General features: G+C 41.3%; 1 protein-coding gene and 1 pseudogene across 1 annotated transcript in view; both read left to right on the forward strand.

Annotated features, from left to right (window-relative positions):
* The window catches only part of EMC7 (ER membrane protein complex subunit 7), a 28171-nt gene that overhangs the window by 2842 nt on the left and 12100 nt on the right, over window positions 1–13229 (forward strand). The window contains 3 exon segments of the mRNA XM_006140551.2: window positions 9–93; window positions 95–264; window positions 4804–4923. Of these exon segments, the coding sequence (XP_006140613.1) occupies window positions 9–93; window positions 95–264; window positions 4804–4923 (375 nt within the window).
* Window positions 12305–13229, forward strand: part of LOC106735001 (heterogeneous nuclear ribonucleoprotein C pseudogene) — a 7209-nt pseudogene continuing 6284 nt past the window's right edge.

A 13229-nucleotide genomic window follows, 5' to 3' on the forward strand; every position in this document is an offset into this window, starting at 1 on the left:
CATGTCAGGGCGGCCGCTCGGTGGGGCCTCTTCTCCGTCTTACTGCTGCTGCTATCAGGGGATGCCCAGAGCTCGGAGGTGCCCGGGGCTGCTGCCGAGGGGTCGGGTGGGAGTGGGGGCCGAGGGTTCGGGTGGGAGTGGGGTCGGCATAGGAGATCGCTTCAAGATTGAAGGGCGTGCAGTTGTTCCCGGGGTGAAGCCGCAGGACTGGATCTCCGCGGCCCGAGTGCTCGTAGATGGAGAAGAGCACGTCGGCTTCCTTAAGTGAGCATCCTGAGGGCAGCGGGAACGCGGTTGGGTTGGAGGCCGGAGGGGATCCTGCTAGGAGAGCCAAGTGTCAGGACCGTACGGCGTCGCTGTCCCAAAGTGATGGGGCGGGTGCCACTAACGGTCTGTGCAGGGAGACCTTGGGAGTCCGTGAGAAGCTTTCCCCTGCCCAGTCCCGTGCCTCAGAAATGAGGATGGCTGGGACCAGCAGTTAGCGTAATGGCTATGTCACTGGATTCCTATGTAGTCGACGCGGTTTGCGTCCCGGACCCGGTGACTTAAACTCACACCGGGCGCGTGGGCGGGCGTGGCCAAGGTCCCGAGAGGAGAATGGAGGAGAAGGGATTGCAGTGTAGCCATCCCCCCTGGGGGGAGAGGGACTTCTAGTTCTCTGTCTCTCTGTCTCTCTCTGTCTTTCTGGCAAGCACACGCGCCCTATAGCAAAAACCTTTTCCAAAAAAAAAAAAAAAGAGAAAGAAATGAGGATGGCAGGAGCTCACTCCAGAAATGGGGTCAGTTATTTTCAACTCCATTATAGTCCAGTATGGGAGGGACCACTTCTGGGCCCTGGGGACAGGTGGACTCTTATTTGTCTTTTGACTGGATTCTTTTCTTTTGCATATCATCTGGTTTCACTAGAACCTGCTCGTTTTTGCGTTAATTTCAGTCTTTTGGTACCGTGATGATGTGTAGAAAGATGCTAAACAAGTGGGAATTCTCAAAGCCCAAAGGGCTTCTAGTGATGACATAGACTGGGAGGCTAATGTAACTGCTTCTAAAATTAATGGGCCCGAAGTCCCTAATCAAAGCACCTTTTTTTCTTTTTTTGCCTGAGGGTGGGATTGTTCTTTTTTGCTCTCGAATTCATTGAGGGATTTGAAATATGGCACTTGTTGTTTGTGTGAGACTGGGGTTTCTCTACATTACGTACATACTTCTATCCTTTCTTTAGTAGAAATGGGATTTCTGTTTATTTTTTAAAAACGAATATATTTGTTAGCACTCTAGTTTTGCAGCAATCTTTTTAAATATCTAGGCACAACTCTGATATTTTAAATATTCCCCACCATTGTTGGGAAAGTGAAATGCAAACTGAAAGAAAATGTTTAGGAAAGAAAGTACTGGTCGGGTAGATTTGTACACCAGCAAGTGGTATCTGAAAGCCAGACAACTTACATGTGTACATTTGATTCTAAGTTTGAGTTGTAGATTCCTTCAGTTCATTCAGGTGAATGAATGAGAATTTTAACCAAGGTTAATAATGACAAATTTACAACCAGAAAGAACGAGAATAAATAATAATGCCTTAATGCCATCTAACATGCAGTCCCTTTTTAAGTTCCCCCAGTTATCTAAAACATCTTTTTATATAATTGTTCTTTCAAAACAGGATTGTGCAGTAGAGTGCATTATTTTTGGAGAGGTTTTAGTGATAGGGTGCGTGAGCTTGCCAGAAAGACAGAGAGAGACAGAGAGACAAAAAGTGAGAAATCACCCCCCAGGAAGGATGGCCACACCACAATTCCTTCTCCTCAGTTCTCCTCTTGGGATCTTGGGCACGCATGCACACATGTGGCGTGAGTTTAAGCCACTGGATCTGGGACTTGAACTGCAGTCAACTACATGGGAGTCCATGACATAGCCCCATCTGCTGCTCCCTAGAGTGCATTTTTAAACCCACATTAAAAATTTTTGTCATGGGGCCTACAGGTAGTATAGTGATTAAGGCTCTGGAATTCCCACATGGCGGAATGTGGTTGGAGTCCCAAACTTAGCAGCTTGCTTTCTCATTCTTTTTCTCTCTCTCTGTCTTTCTCTGACAAAACTCAGGTTAAAAAATAATAGTAATAATAGATAAATAAAATAAATAATTCTTAAAAAATTTTTATCATACAATTTGTATATTAAGTGTGAAACATTTACAATAATATGGAAAATATATTTAGTTTTTTTTCCATGTAATTAGTTTTGATATTATGCGTGGTACACAGTCAGAAGTTTGTTTTTATCTGGACTTAGAAAAAATGTTTTGAAATGGGCTCTGTTAGGGTCTTATCAAGATGTATTTGAATTAGAATAATTCAAGGAAATTTAATAAAATAATTAAATGGTGTAAGGATAAACCAGATGTGCCGTATCTTGGTGAATACAAATGAGGGCTATCATCCTCAGGAAGGAGAAAGCTCTGAGGTTATTGGAACCTTGAAGTGAAAATAGGGCTTCCTTGAGAGAACCTGTCTCCCTCAACACAGCCAGTGGAAGGTGTCCTGTCAGTCAGAAAGTGTTGAAAGAGAAATATACTAAGCTTACTTTTTCCCCTGATTCCAGTCTGAGAGAGAAAGTGGAAAGTGGATCTGGAGGGCAAATGCAAGATGTCCAGGCCAAGAATAAGTTAACTTGATGTTTACATTTCAATTCTGTTTTAACTTAGTGTGTATTTTGAAATAATGAGGAGCACTTTTTCATCTTTTTAGTAAATATTATGGATGTGATCACTATCGATCATTCCTTTTACTATAAAAGAGCTTAATGATATAGGAAGCATTTTTTGAACTTCTTATTATGATATTGAGAATTCTCTGATACAATTGATGCTTTTAGAACCATTTAATTTCTATTTTTTTCTTTTAAGAATTACTTTATTTAACTTTATTTATTTTTAATTTGACCAGAGAGGGACAGAGTGAGAGACAGAGAGAAAGATGAGAAAGCAAGCGACCAGGTTCAGGATTCGAACCATGATATGTCATGTGGGAGTCTAGCACCCCCAACCACCATGCCACCTGCTGGCCCCCTAACCATTTAATTTCTTTTTTAATTTTTTTGGAGAGATTTTCGCTGTAGGGAGCGTGCGCTCACCAGACAGACAGAGAGACAGAAAGTGAGAAATCACCCCCCAGGGGGGGATGGCCACGCCGCAATCCCTTCTCCTCCATTCTCCTCTCGGGATCTTGGGCACACACGCGCCCGGCGTGAGTTTAAGCCACCAGTTCCGGGATGTGAACCACGGTCGACTACGTGGGAGTCCAGCGACATAGCCATTACGCTAACTGCTGTTCCTAACCATTTAATTTCTTGAAACAGAATCTTCTTGTTATCTTCAAAGTAGCAGTTTCTCATTTTTCAAACAATAATTTACAAACAAAACTAATTATTTTGATCTATGAAATGAAATGATCAGCTCTTGATCAGATGATTTTCTAACTCTAGAAGGTTTAGAAGAAATGAATATGTAAAGATGGATGGTTTTAACCACATAAACACTTTAAACTTCTGCATATCAAAAAATGGCATAAATGGCAATTATTTATAACAAGTGGAACAAATGGTAAACATTTTTTGTTATTTGTAAAAAGAAAGAAAGAAAGACAATTAACAAAATGCAACTTAAAACTAGAACAAAGTGCCTTTTCAAAAAAATTGCCAGAGGGCTCATATACTTGCTGGACAGAGACAGAGAATCCCTGTCTGGATTTTAGGCACAAATTTAAATATACCTGGAGTGTTTTTCAACCTGCTGTGGCTGGGATTCAAACATAGGTGCGGAATCCAGCTCCCTCAACCACTAGGCCACAGAGCTGGCCCCCCAAAATGCCATTTATAATAGTTGGAAATTGTTGGAGGTATTAGCAACATTGGAACCCTAGTAATGTAATAATAATGGAGGTAGATAATTTCTCTTCAGTGAAGACAAGGGTTTAGAGTAGGCACTGTGCTGTTCTCATCGTCTTTACCCACAGAAGGAATGTGGGGTTTTTCTATGCCAGGGTTCTTTGCTTCTAGAGAAGTCTCTGGTATTTCGGGTTTTTTTGTTTGTTTGGTTGGTTTTTTTTGGAGAGCTATTTGCTATAGGGCACATGCGTTCGCCAGACAGACAACAGAGAGAGAGAAAGCAGGAAATCACCCCCCAGGGGGGATGGCCATGCAGCAATCCCTTATCCTCCATTCTCCTCTCAGGATCTTGGGCACGCACGCACATGTGCCCGGCGTGAGTTTTAAGCCACCGGGTCCAGGACTCGAACCGCGGTCAACTACATGGGAGTCCAGTGACATAGCCATTACTCTAACTGCTGGTCCCAAGTATCTGGTATTTCGAGACTTCACTAAGTGCAATCATGTAAGCTGAAGTATAGAAATATAGGACAGCTCTTGCCAGACTTTTTTTTTTTTTCACCAGTTACATTTTTTTTTAAGAAGGTAGTGTTTTTTTTTTAATTTTTATTTATTCATTCATTTATTTTAATTTGACCAGAGAGAGACATAGAGGGGGAGACAAGGAAAGTGAGAAAGCAAGCCACCAGGACCAGGACTTGAACCATGGTCGGCCACGTGGGAATGTCCAGCGCCTTTACCACCACACCACCTGCTGGTCCCCTCCCCAGCGCCAATTTCTTTTAATGTGATTTTTTTTTTTTTTTTTTTTTTTTAATTTGAGGGGATGAGAGTTAACACATCATTTTGGAGTTAACACATGCTTTAAAATATGAGACTAAGCTGTTGATCAGAAGTGACTAAATGTGATTTTCATTTTTCCAGGACAGATGGGAGTTTTGTGGTTCATGATATACCTTCTGGATCTTATGTAGTGGAAGTTATATCTCCAGCTTACAGATTTGATCCCGTCCGAGTGGATATCACTTCAAAAGGAAAAATGAGGTGAGGGTAAAGATTTAATATTTGCCAAAGGTTGGGCTACTTCATATCTCATTTTATAATCCTTTTAGAATTTATGATTAAAAGTTTTCTTATTTGAAGTGTAGATACTCCTAGACTAACTTCATTTAGGGGTGCTGGATCCCACATGACTGACTATGCAGTTTGAATCCTGGATCTAGTGGCTTGTAAAACATACCAGGCATGTGTGTATACATGCCCCAAATCCCAATGGGATGGAGAAATAGTGGACAAGGGATTGTGGCATGATCGTGTCCCACTCAGGGGTGCTTTCTCCCTCTTTCTCTGTCCCTCTCTGGTGAGTGCATTTGCACTCTGGCAATTTTTAAAATAAATAAACAAAATACAGATATTCCTTAAAACATTTAAAATATCTTTATGTTTTTTAACCTGAGTATTAATGGAATTGTAAAATTGGACTTTACTGTTCTGACATAAAATTTATTTTAAAATTTTTAAGTAGGAGAATATACACTTTGAAACTGAGGTAAAAGGCCCTGTAGCCAAGTGGTTAAGAGAGCTGGATCTTGCGATTAGCAGATGGCATAATGGTTACGTCACTGGACTCCCACATAGTTGACCACAGTATGAGTCTCGGACTTGACATCTTAAAACTCATGCTGGGCACATATGCATATGTGTCTAAAATCCTGAGAGGAGAATGGAGGAGAAGGAATTACAACATAGCCATCCCCCCTGGTGGATGATTTCTCACTTTCTGTCTCTCTCTATCTCTGGCAAAGGCACATGCTCTATTACAAAAATCTCTCAAAAAAAAAAAAAAAGAGCTGGATCCCACATGTGCCACCACAGCTTGAGTCCTGGTCCAGTGGCTTGAGACACACTCTGGGCACTTGCATGCATTCCCCAAAGTTTGAGAGGATGAAGAAATAGAGGAGAAGGAATTGTGGCATGATCTCACCCACTGGGAGGTGCCTTCTCTCTTTGGTGAGCACATGTACCCTCTGGCAATTGAACAAAAACTCCTAGTATGGTTATGTACAGAAAAGGTAAGATTACTTATAAAGAGCAGAAACACTGTAAACATTATGATTAAAAAGTGATTATTAAGGTTGGAAGAAATTGAACTTTTCTAAATTGGAAATATTAATTGTTACTTGTTTTGTGGGGATCATTTGATAATACTTTCTTAAAAAGTGTGTTTATTTCATGAGAGAGAAAGACAGGTAGGGAGACAGGGATGCTGACACACTCTCACCATGCCTCGATCCTCCTGCAGCTCCTCAGCCAGCCAAGATCATGGGGTTTTCACGGGAACACCTCCCTTGTTCAGGTTGACTCAAGATCCAAACCCTGGGGCTTCTCACATGACCCTAGGATTGCACATGGGTGCCCTACCACCTGTGCTACTGTGGCTAGGTGGATAATGCTTCTTAGTAACTATCTGATAATTTCATTAATGTCAAAAGTTCTATAGTTTCTCATTTGTGGAATATTTAGTGTTTGATGAAATGTAATATTTCAGGGAAAACAGTAAGTTGCATTGTAGAATTTATCTCAAAATGAGGATCTTGGTAAAAAGAAAGGATGAAAAGCACAGTATTAGGGACTGGCAGAATAGGAAAGTGTTATGGAATTTCTAAGTAGGAGAGTATATGTCGCTTCAAACGACGACGCTGACAAGGTCTTCTCCAGAACGCTTTATTACCCCAGGCTTCTTACAATCTTCTTCTTCCTCCTTCCTCCATTCTCCCCAGCCTTCTCCCTCCTTCCTTCTTTCTCCAGTCTTCTTTTCCCAGCCCACCCGGGCTCCCTATATATCCGTCCCACGAACCAGTCCTCTTTTGCCACCAGGCAAGCACTGATAGGCTGAGGCAGTGCCTACGCGTTCCGGAACAGGAACGATAACCAAATATGGGCTTGTTTATGTAGAGGTCTGGGTGCTCTCGGCGCCATGTTAGGGCGGGGGCGCTCCACAAGTATATGCTTTGAGATTGAGGTAAAAGGAACTATGGTCTAACTTAGACCAAGATTATAGAATAGCAAGACCCTTTGAAGTTAGAAACAGTTGGGTAGATTTCCACAGTCTTCAGATTCAGGCTTCTATTTTAATATAACAAATTTATCTATCTCATGGCAGTAGCACTCTCTTTAGTCTAATCTGACCAAGAATTACATGAAGCAATGTGAAGCGGTAAAATCTCTTTTGTGAACTGTCATAATATTATTCTATATTATTATAATAAATAATATCAAAGAAACACAGATCGTACAAGGCAGTTAAGGAGGTCTATTTCATTACTGATCTTTTTGGTTTTTACTAAGCATATCTAGGCTGAATTTAGAGGCCCATAATTGAACTGATATATATATATATAATATGTATCATAATATTTGCTTTAGTATTTACATTAAAATAATTTCCTTTTACTTTTAAAAATATTTATTTAATTTGATCATTATTAATTTATTTTTTTATTATTACTTTTTGCTATATAATGATGCACTTACCAGAGAGACAGAAAGCTTGAAATCACCCCCCAGGGGGGATGGCCATGCCACAATCCTTTCTCTTACATTCTCTTCTCAGGATTTTGGGCACGCATGCACACACACCCAGCATGAGTTATAAACCACTGGGTCCAGGACTCAAACTGTGGTCAGCTATGTGAGAGTTCAGCACTTTAACTACTACACCACCTGCTGGCCCCATCATTATTTTTAAACTTGCTGCAGGGCACATGTGCTCACCAGAGAGAAGGAGAAAGAGAGAAAGCAAGCCAAGTCCAGAGCTCAAACCGCAGTTGGCCATGTGGGAGTCCAGAACCTTACCACAAAGCCAGATCACATTAGTCATGTGAGATTCAGCTCTCTATGCACAGGGCTTACTCACTACACTATAGGGCTGGACCCTCCCATTTTTTAAGTGAAATTGTTGCCTTAGAATATTCTATTTCTCTAAATTCTGATTTAATTTTTTGCTTTGGTTATATAGAGCAAGAGTGAAGTGTCAATGGAAGGTACTACTTTGTAATTATGTTTATAAATATTTCTCAATGGCAAAAATATATTATTTCAAAGTAGATGATGGCATAAATGTATTATTTCAAAGTAGATGAACCTCCTTAGGTATTGATCTTCTTGTGTCTTTTTAGAAACAAAGATTTTATGTAGAGATTGATATATATAAATATATATCAATGATATATATATATAAATATATAATATATAACTTTGATATATAGTCATGACTTTTTATATATTTTTTAATTGTAGACTTAGAAAAATGAGGTATGTAGATTATAGTATATGTTATATTGGGTCATCAGAAAGGTTGATGCATTTTTATATAGAAAAACAGAAAAATATCTCATGACTTTTCCAACAACACAATATACAGTGGCTTAAATAATTTTTATATTAAAAATACAATATTGGAGGGAATGAGAATTGTTAAATGGAAGAGAATATTTGTCTATTAAAAGCTTAATGTTTTTGTTTATCCTATTTACTCTGTTTGAATTTTGAATAAACTAATCTCAGCAAATAGAAATATTGTTCTTGGGCTGATCCCATAGCCTGCTGGTTGTGGGAGCTGGATCCCACATGGCGGACTCCGGTTTGAATTCTGGCTCTGGTAACTTGAAAAGCACATCAGGCACATGTGCATGCATGCCTAGCATCCCAATAGGATGGAGAAATGGAGAAGAGATTGCAGTGTACTCCCTATTAGGGAATACTTTCTCCCTGTCTCCCCTTTCTCTGTCTCTCTGTTTCTTTCTGACAAGGGCACAAACCCTGTGGCTATTAAAAGCAAGAACAGGGACCAGCAGTTAGTGTAATGGCTATGTCGCTGGACTCCCATGTAGTCAACCGTGGTTTGAGTCCCAGATCCAGTGGCTTAAACTCATGCTGTGAGCGTGTGTGTAAGTGCCCAAGATCCTGAGAGGAGAATGGAAGAGAAGGGATTGCAGTGTGGCTATCCCCCCTAGGGAGTGATTTCTCGCTTTCTGTCTCTGTCTCTCTCTGGCTTTCTGGCAAGCACACGAGCCCTATAGCAAAAACCTCTCCCCCCAAAAAGAAAATTTTTTTTTAGATTTTTGCACAGGGTGTGTGTACTTGCTGAGGCAAGAGAGAGAAAGTGAGAAATCACCCCCACAGCAAGGATAGCCACACCACAGTCCCTTCTTTCTCCTCTTGGGATTTTGGGAATACATACACACACACCCAGCATGATTCTTGAACTGTGGCTGGCTATGTTGGAATTCAGCGCCTTAACCACCATGCCACCTGCTGGCCCCTGAAATATTATTCTTAATATAAACATTTCTTTGCTTTTTTTACCTTGGGTAAAGAGTAATTCTGCTTGGGAACCAACAGTTAGCGTAATGGCTATGTCGCTGGGCTCCCACATAGTCGACCGCGGTTCGTGTTCCGGACCTGGTGGCTTAAAACTCATGCCGGGCGTGTGTGCGTGCGTGCCCAAAATCTCGAGAGGAGAATGGAGGGGAAGGGATTGTGGCATGACCATCCCCCCAGGGGGTGATTTCTCGCTTTCTGTCTCTATGTCTCTCTCTGTCTGTCTGGCGAGCACATGCGCCCTATAGCAAAAATCTCTCCAAAAAAAAAAAAAAAAGAATAATTCTGCTTTAGCATTTAAGAGCTGGTAGTAGCAGCAGGACTTGTATTCTCAGGTATATTCCTGATATTAGATGTCTGAAGCATAGGCAACAAAAAACAAGGCTATTATAATTTTTCTAAAAGAATTATTTATTTCTAAAAGTATTATTTATTTAATTTTATTTATGATTTTTATTTTTTAAAAGTTTGGCCAGATAGAGACAGAGAGAGAAAGGGAAAGTGAGAAGGCAAGCTGCCTGGTTTGGAATTTGGAACGCATTGGCCATGTGGGAGTCCAGCATCGTACCCACCACGACACCTGCCAGGCCATTATCATTAATTAATTTTTTTTTTAAGAGAAGTTTTTGCTATAGGGTGCATGTCCTCACTGGAGAGACAGAGAAACAGAAAGTGAGAAATCACCCCCCTCGTGGGGTGGCTATGCCACAGTACCTTCTTCTCCATTCTCCTCTCAGGATTTTGGGCACATATGCACACGTGCTTGGTGTGAGTTTCAAGCCACTGGGTCTGGGACTCAAACCACAGTCAACTCCATGGGAGTCCAGCAACATAACCGTTATGCCACCTCCTGGTTCCCAGTTTTTTTTTTTTTTTTTTAAAGAGATTTTTACTATAGGGTGCATGTGCTCACCAAAGAGACAGAGAGACAGAAAGTGAGAAATCACCACCCAGGGGGATGAGCACACCACAATCCCTTCTCCATTCTCCTCTTGGGATTTTGGGCATGAATACGCATGTGCCCGGTGTGAGTTTCAAGCCACGGGGTCCCTGGTTCCCAGTTTTTTTTTTTTTTTTTTAAAGAGATTTTTACTATAGGGTGCATGTGCTCACCAAAGAGACAGAGAGACAGAAAGTGAGAAATCACCACCCAGGGGGATGAGCACACCACAATCCCTTCTCCATTCTCCTCTTGGGATTTTGGGCATGAATACGCATGTGCCCGGTGTGAGTTTCAAGCCACGGGGTCCAGAACTTGAACCATGGTTGACTACATGAGAGTCCAGTGATATAACCATTATGACATCTGCTGGTCCCCTCCAAGGCTATTGAACAATGTGGGATTCATATAAGATTCTAATATTTTGACCAATATTTTATAAGTATCCATAGGAAATTATTTCAGATATATGTGGGACTTCATTTCTGATACTTTGGCAGAGTGGGAAACTTTGGAAGTGCTGCATAAAATATGACAAATATTTTCTTTTAAATGTGTAGTACTCCCAAAAGTAAGGGAAACCCCCAGGGATAAGCTATAAAGTACCTCACCATGTTGGGGTTTTGATATTTTATAACCAAAATGCATAGACTTTACTTGTGATATGCAAGTAGGAGGCAAGCATTAGCCTTGCATGAGGTCAGAATTAGACCGATGACTTGGTCCGCCTTTGCTCCTTGGTATTAAAATCCAAAAGGTGAGGCTTCCAGCCTGATCCTGGTCTTTTGGGGGACAAAGTGTCATTTAAAAACTGATAGTTGTGATTCTACCCTCACTGAAAAGTGTCATTTAAAAACTGATAGTTGTGATTCTACCCTCATTGAACTTTGGGTTATGAATTTACAACTTCTGTATAATACAGGAGCTTCCCAACTGAGAAATTAAAAGATGATCTCTGGTTATAATCCCTGAACTCCTGGCAGAGACAAATTCATAGTCTCTCTTAAAGGAGACACCCTTGGCATCTATTTAAGTAAATAAATAAGTCTACCTAATTTATAATTAATCCAAGAAAACAATCTCTCTCTTTCTCTCTCTGTCTCTCTCTCTCTCTCTCCACACACACACACATACACACACACACACATTAACTGCCAGGGGGCACATGTCATTTTCAGAGAGACAGGGAAAAAGCATCCCCACAACGAGGTGTGTTTCTGCCACAGTCCCTCCTCCGTTGCTCTATCCCATCAGGATTTGGGGCAGCGTGCACACACGTCCAATTTATTTTCCAAACCACTGGAACTGAGACTCAAACTGCAATTGGCCATGTGGGATCTGGCTTCCTTAATCACTAAGCTACAGGTCTGGTTTGACAATCAATGTTAACTTAGCAGATCAATGAGACCTCTAAAAATTTCAAATAGTGGAATTAATAGACCTAGACTATAAAATATTAATAATTTAAAGTATATTTAAAGTACTTAAAGACATAAAACATGGCCTTATAGATAATAGACATTTGGGAAAAGTATAAAATAAAACTTCTATAATAAGTATAGGCATTGAAATATAAAAATCAGGCCAACCTCATAGCTTGATGGGTACAGAAGCTGGATCACACCTGACCAACCATGATTTGAATCCCAGCCCTGGTGTCTTGAAAAGCACACTGTGCACCTGTATATGTCTAAACTCCTGATAGGATGGAGAAATGGAGAAGAGATTGTAGTGTGACCATGCCCCATTGGGGGGCTTTCTCCCCCTGTCTGTCTCTGGCAAGCACATGTGTCCTCTGACAATTTAAAAAAAAAAAAAAAAAATCTAAAACTCAGTGGATACATTAAGCAGCCGAACAGAAGTCTGCTGAACTAGATGATACATCAGAAAAAAATTGCCCAGAATACAACACAGATAAAGAAATGGACAGATTTTTTGTGAAGAGTTGGAGACGAGGCGGTTCTAACCGCATTTCCTCCAGCTGCAGTCGGTTTCTTTGCCTAGAACCTGGGAGCGAGAGATTCAGAATCAAATCTCTTTTCCCTCACCTTCTTGTGAGATTTTTTTGACCTTCAGCTATACTTTTTGGCTCTGTGAGGAATCTTACCATCAGCTGCAATGGCCAGCAATGTTACCAACAAGACAGATCCTCGCTCCATGAATTCCCGTGTATTCATTGGGAATCTCAACACTCTTGTGGTCAAGAAGTCTGATGTAGAAGCAGTCTTCTCGAAGTATGGCAAAATTGTGGGTTGCTCTATTCATAAGGGCTTTGCCTTCGTTCAGTATGTTAATGAGAGGAATGCCCGGGCTGCTGTGGCAGGAGAGGATGGCAGGATGATTGCCGGCCAGGTTTTAGATATTAATCTGGCTGCAGAGCCAAAAGTTAACTGAGGAAAAGCAGGTGTGAAACGATCTGCAGCGGAGATGTACAGCTCCTCTTTTGATTTGGACTATGACTTTCAATGCAATTATTATCACAGAATGTATAGTTACACAGCACGTGTTCCACTGCCACCTCCTATTGCTCATGCTGTAGTGCCCTCAAAACGCCAATGTGTATCAGGAAACACTTCATGGAGGGGCAAAAGCTTCAATTCTAAGAGTGGACAATGAGGACCGTCTTCCAAGTCTGGAAAGTTGAAAGGAGATGACATTCAGACCATTAAGAAGGAGTTGACCCAGATAAAACAAAAAGTGGATTCTCGGGAACCAGCAGTTAGCGTAATGGCTATGTCGCTGGACTCCCACATAGTCAACCGCGGTTCACGTCCCGGACCCGGTGGCTTAAACACTTCCACACCACTTGCTGGCCCTGGAGTTAGTTTTAAAAGCTATTCTTGGGAACCAGCAGTTAGTGTAATGGCTATGTCGCTGGACTCCCACGTAGTCGACTGCGGTTCACGTCCTGGACCCTGTGGCTTAAAACTCACGCCGGGCGTGTGTGCGTGCGTGCCCAAGATCCCGAGAGGAGAATGAAGGAGAAGGGATTGTGGCGTGACCATCCCCTCTGGGGGGTGATTTCTCT

The sequence above is a fragment of the Tupaia chinensis genome, unplaced genomic scaffold (assembly GCF_000334495.1).
Source record: "Tupaia chinensis unplaced genomic scaffold, TupChi_1.0 Scaffold000037_21, whole genome shotgun sequence".
NCBI classification, from domain to species: domain Eukaryota; kingdom Metazoa; phylum Chordata; class Mammalia; order Scandentia; family Tupaiidae; genus Tupaia; species Tupaia belangeri.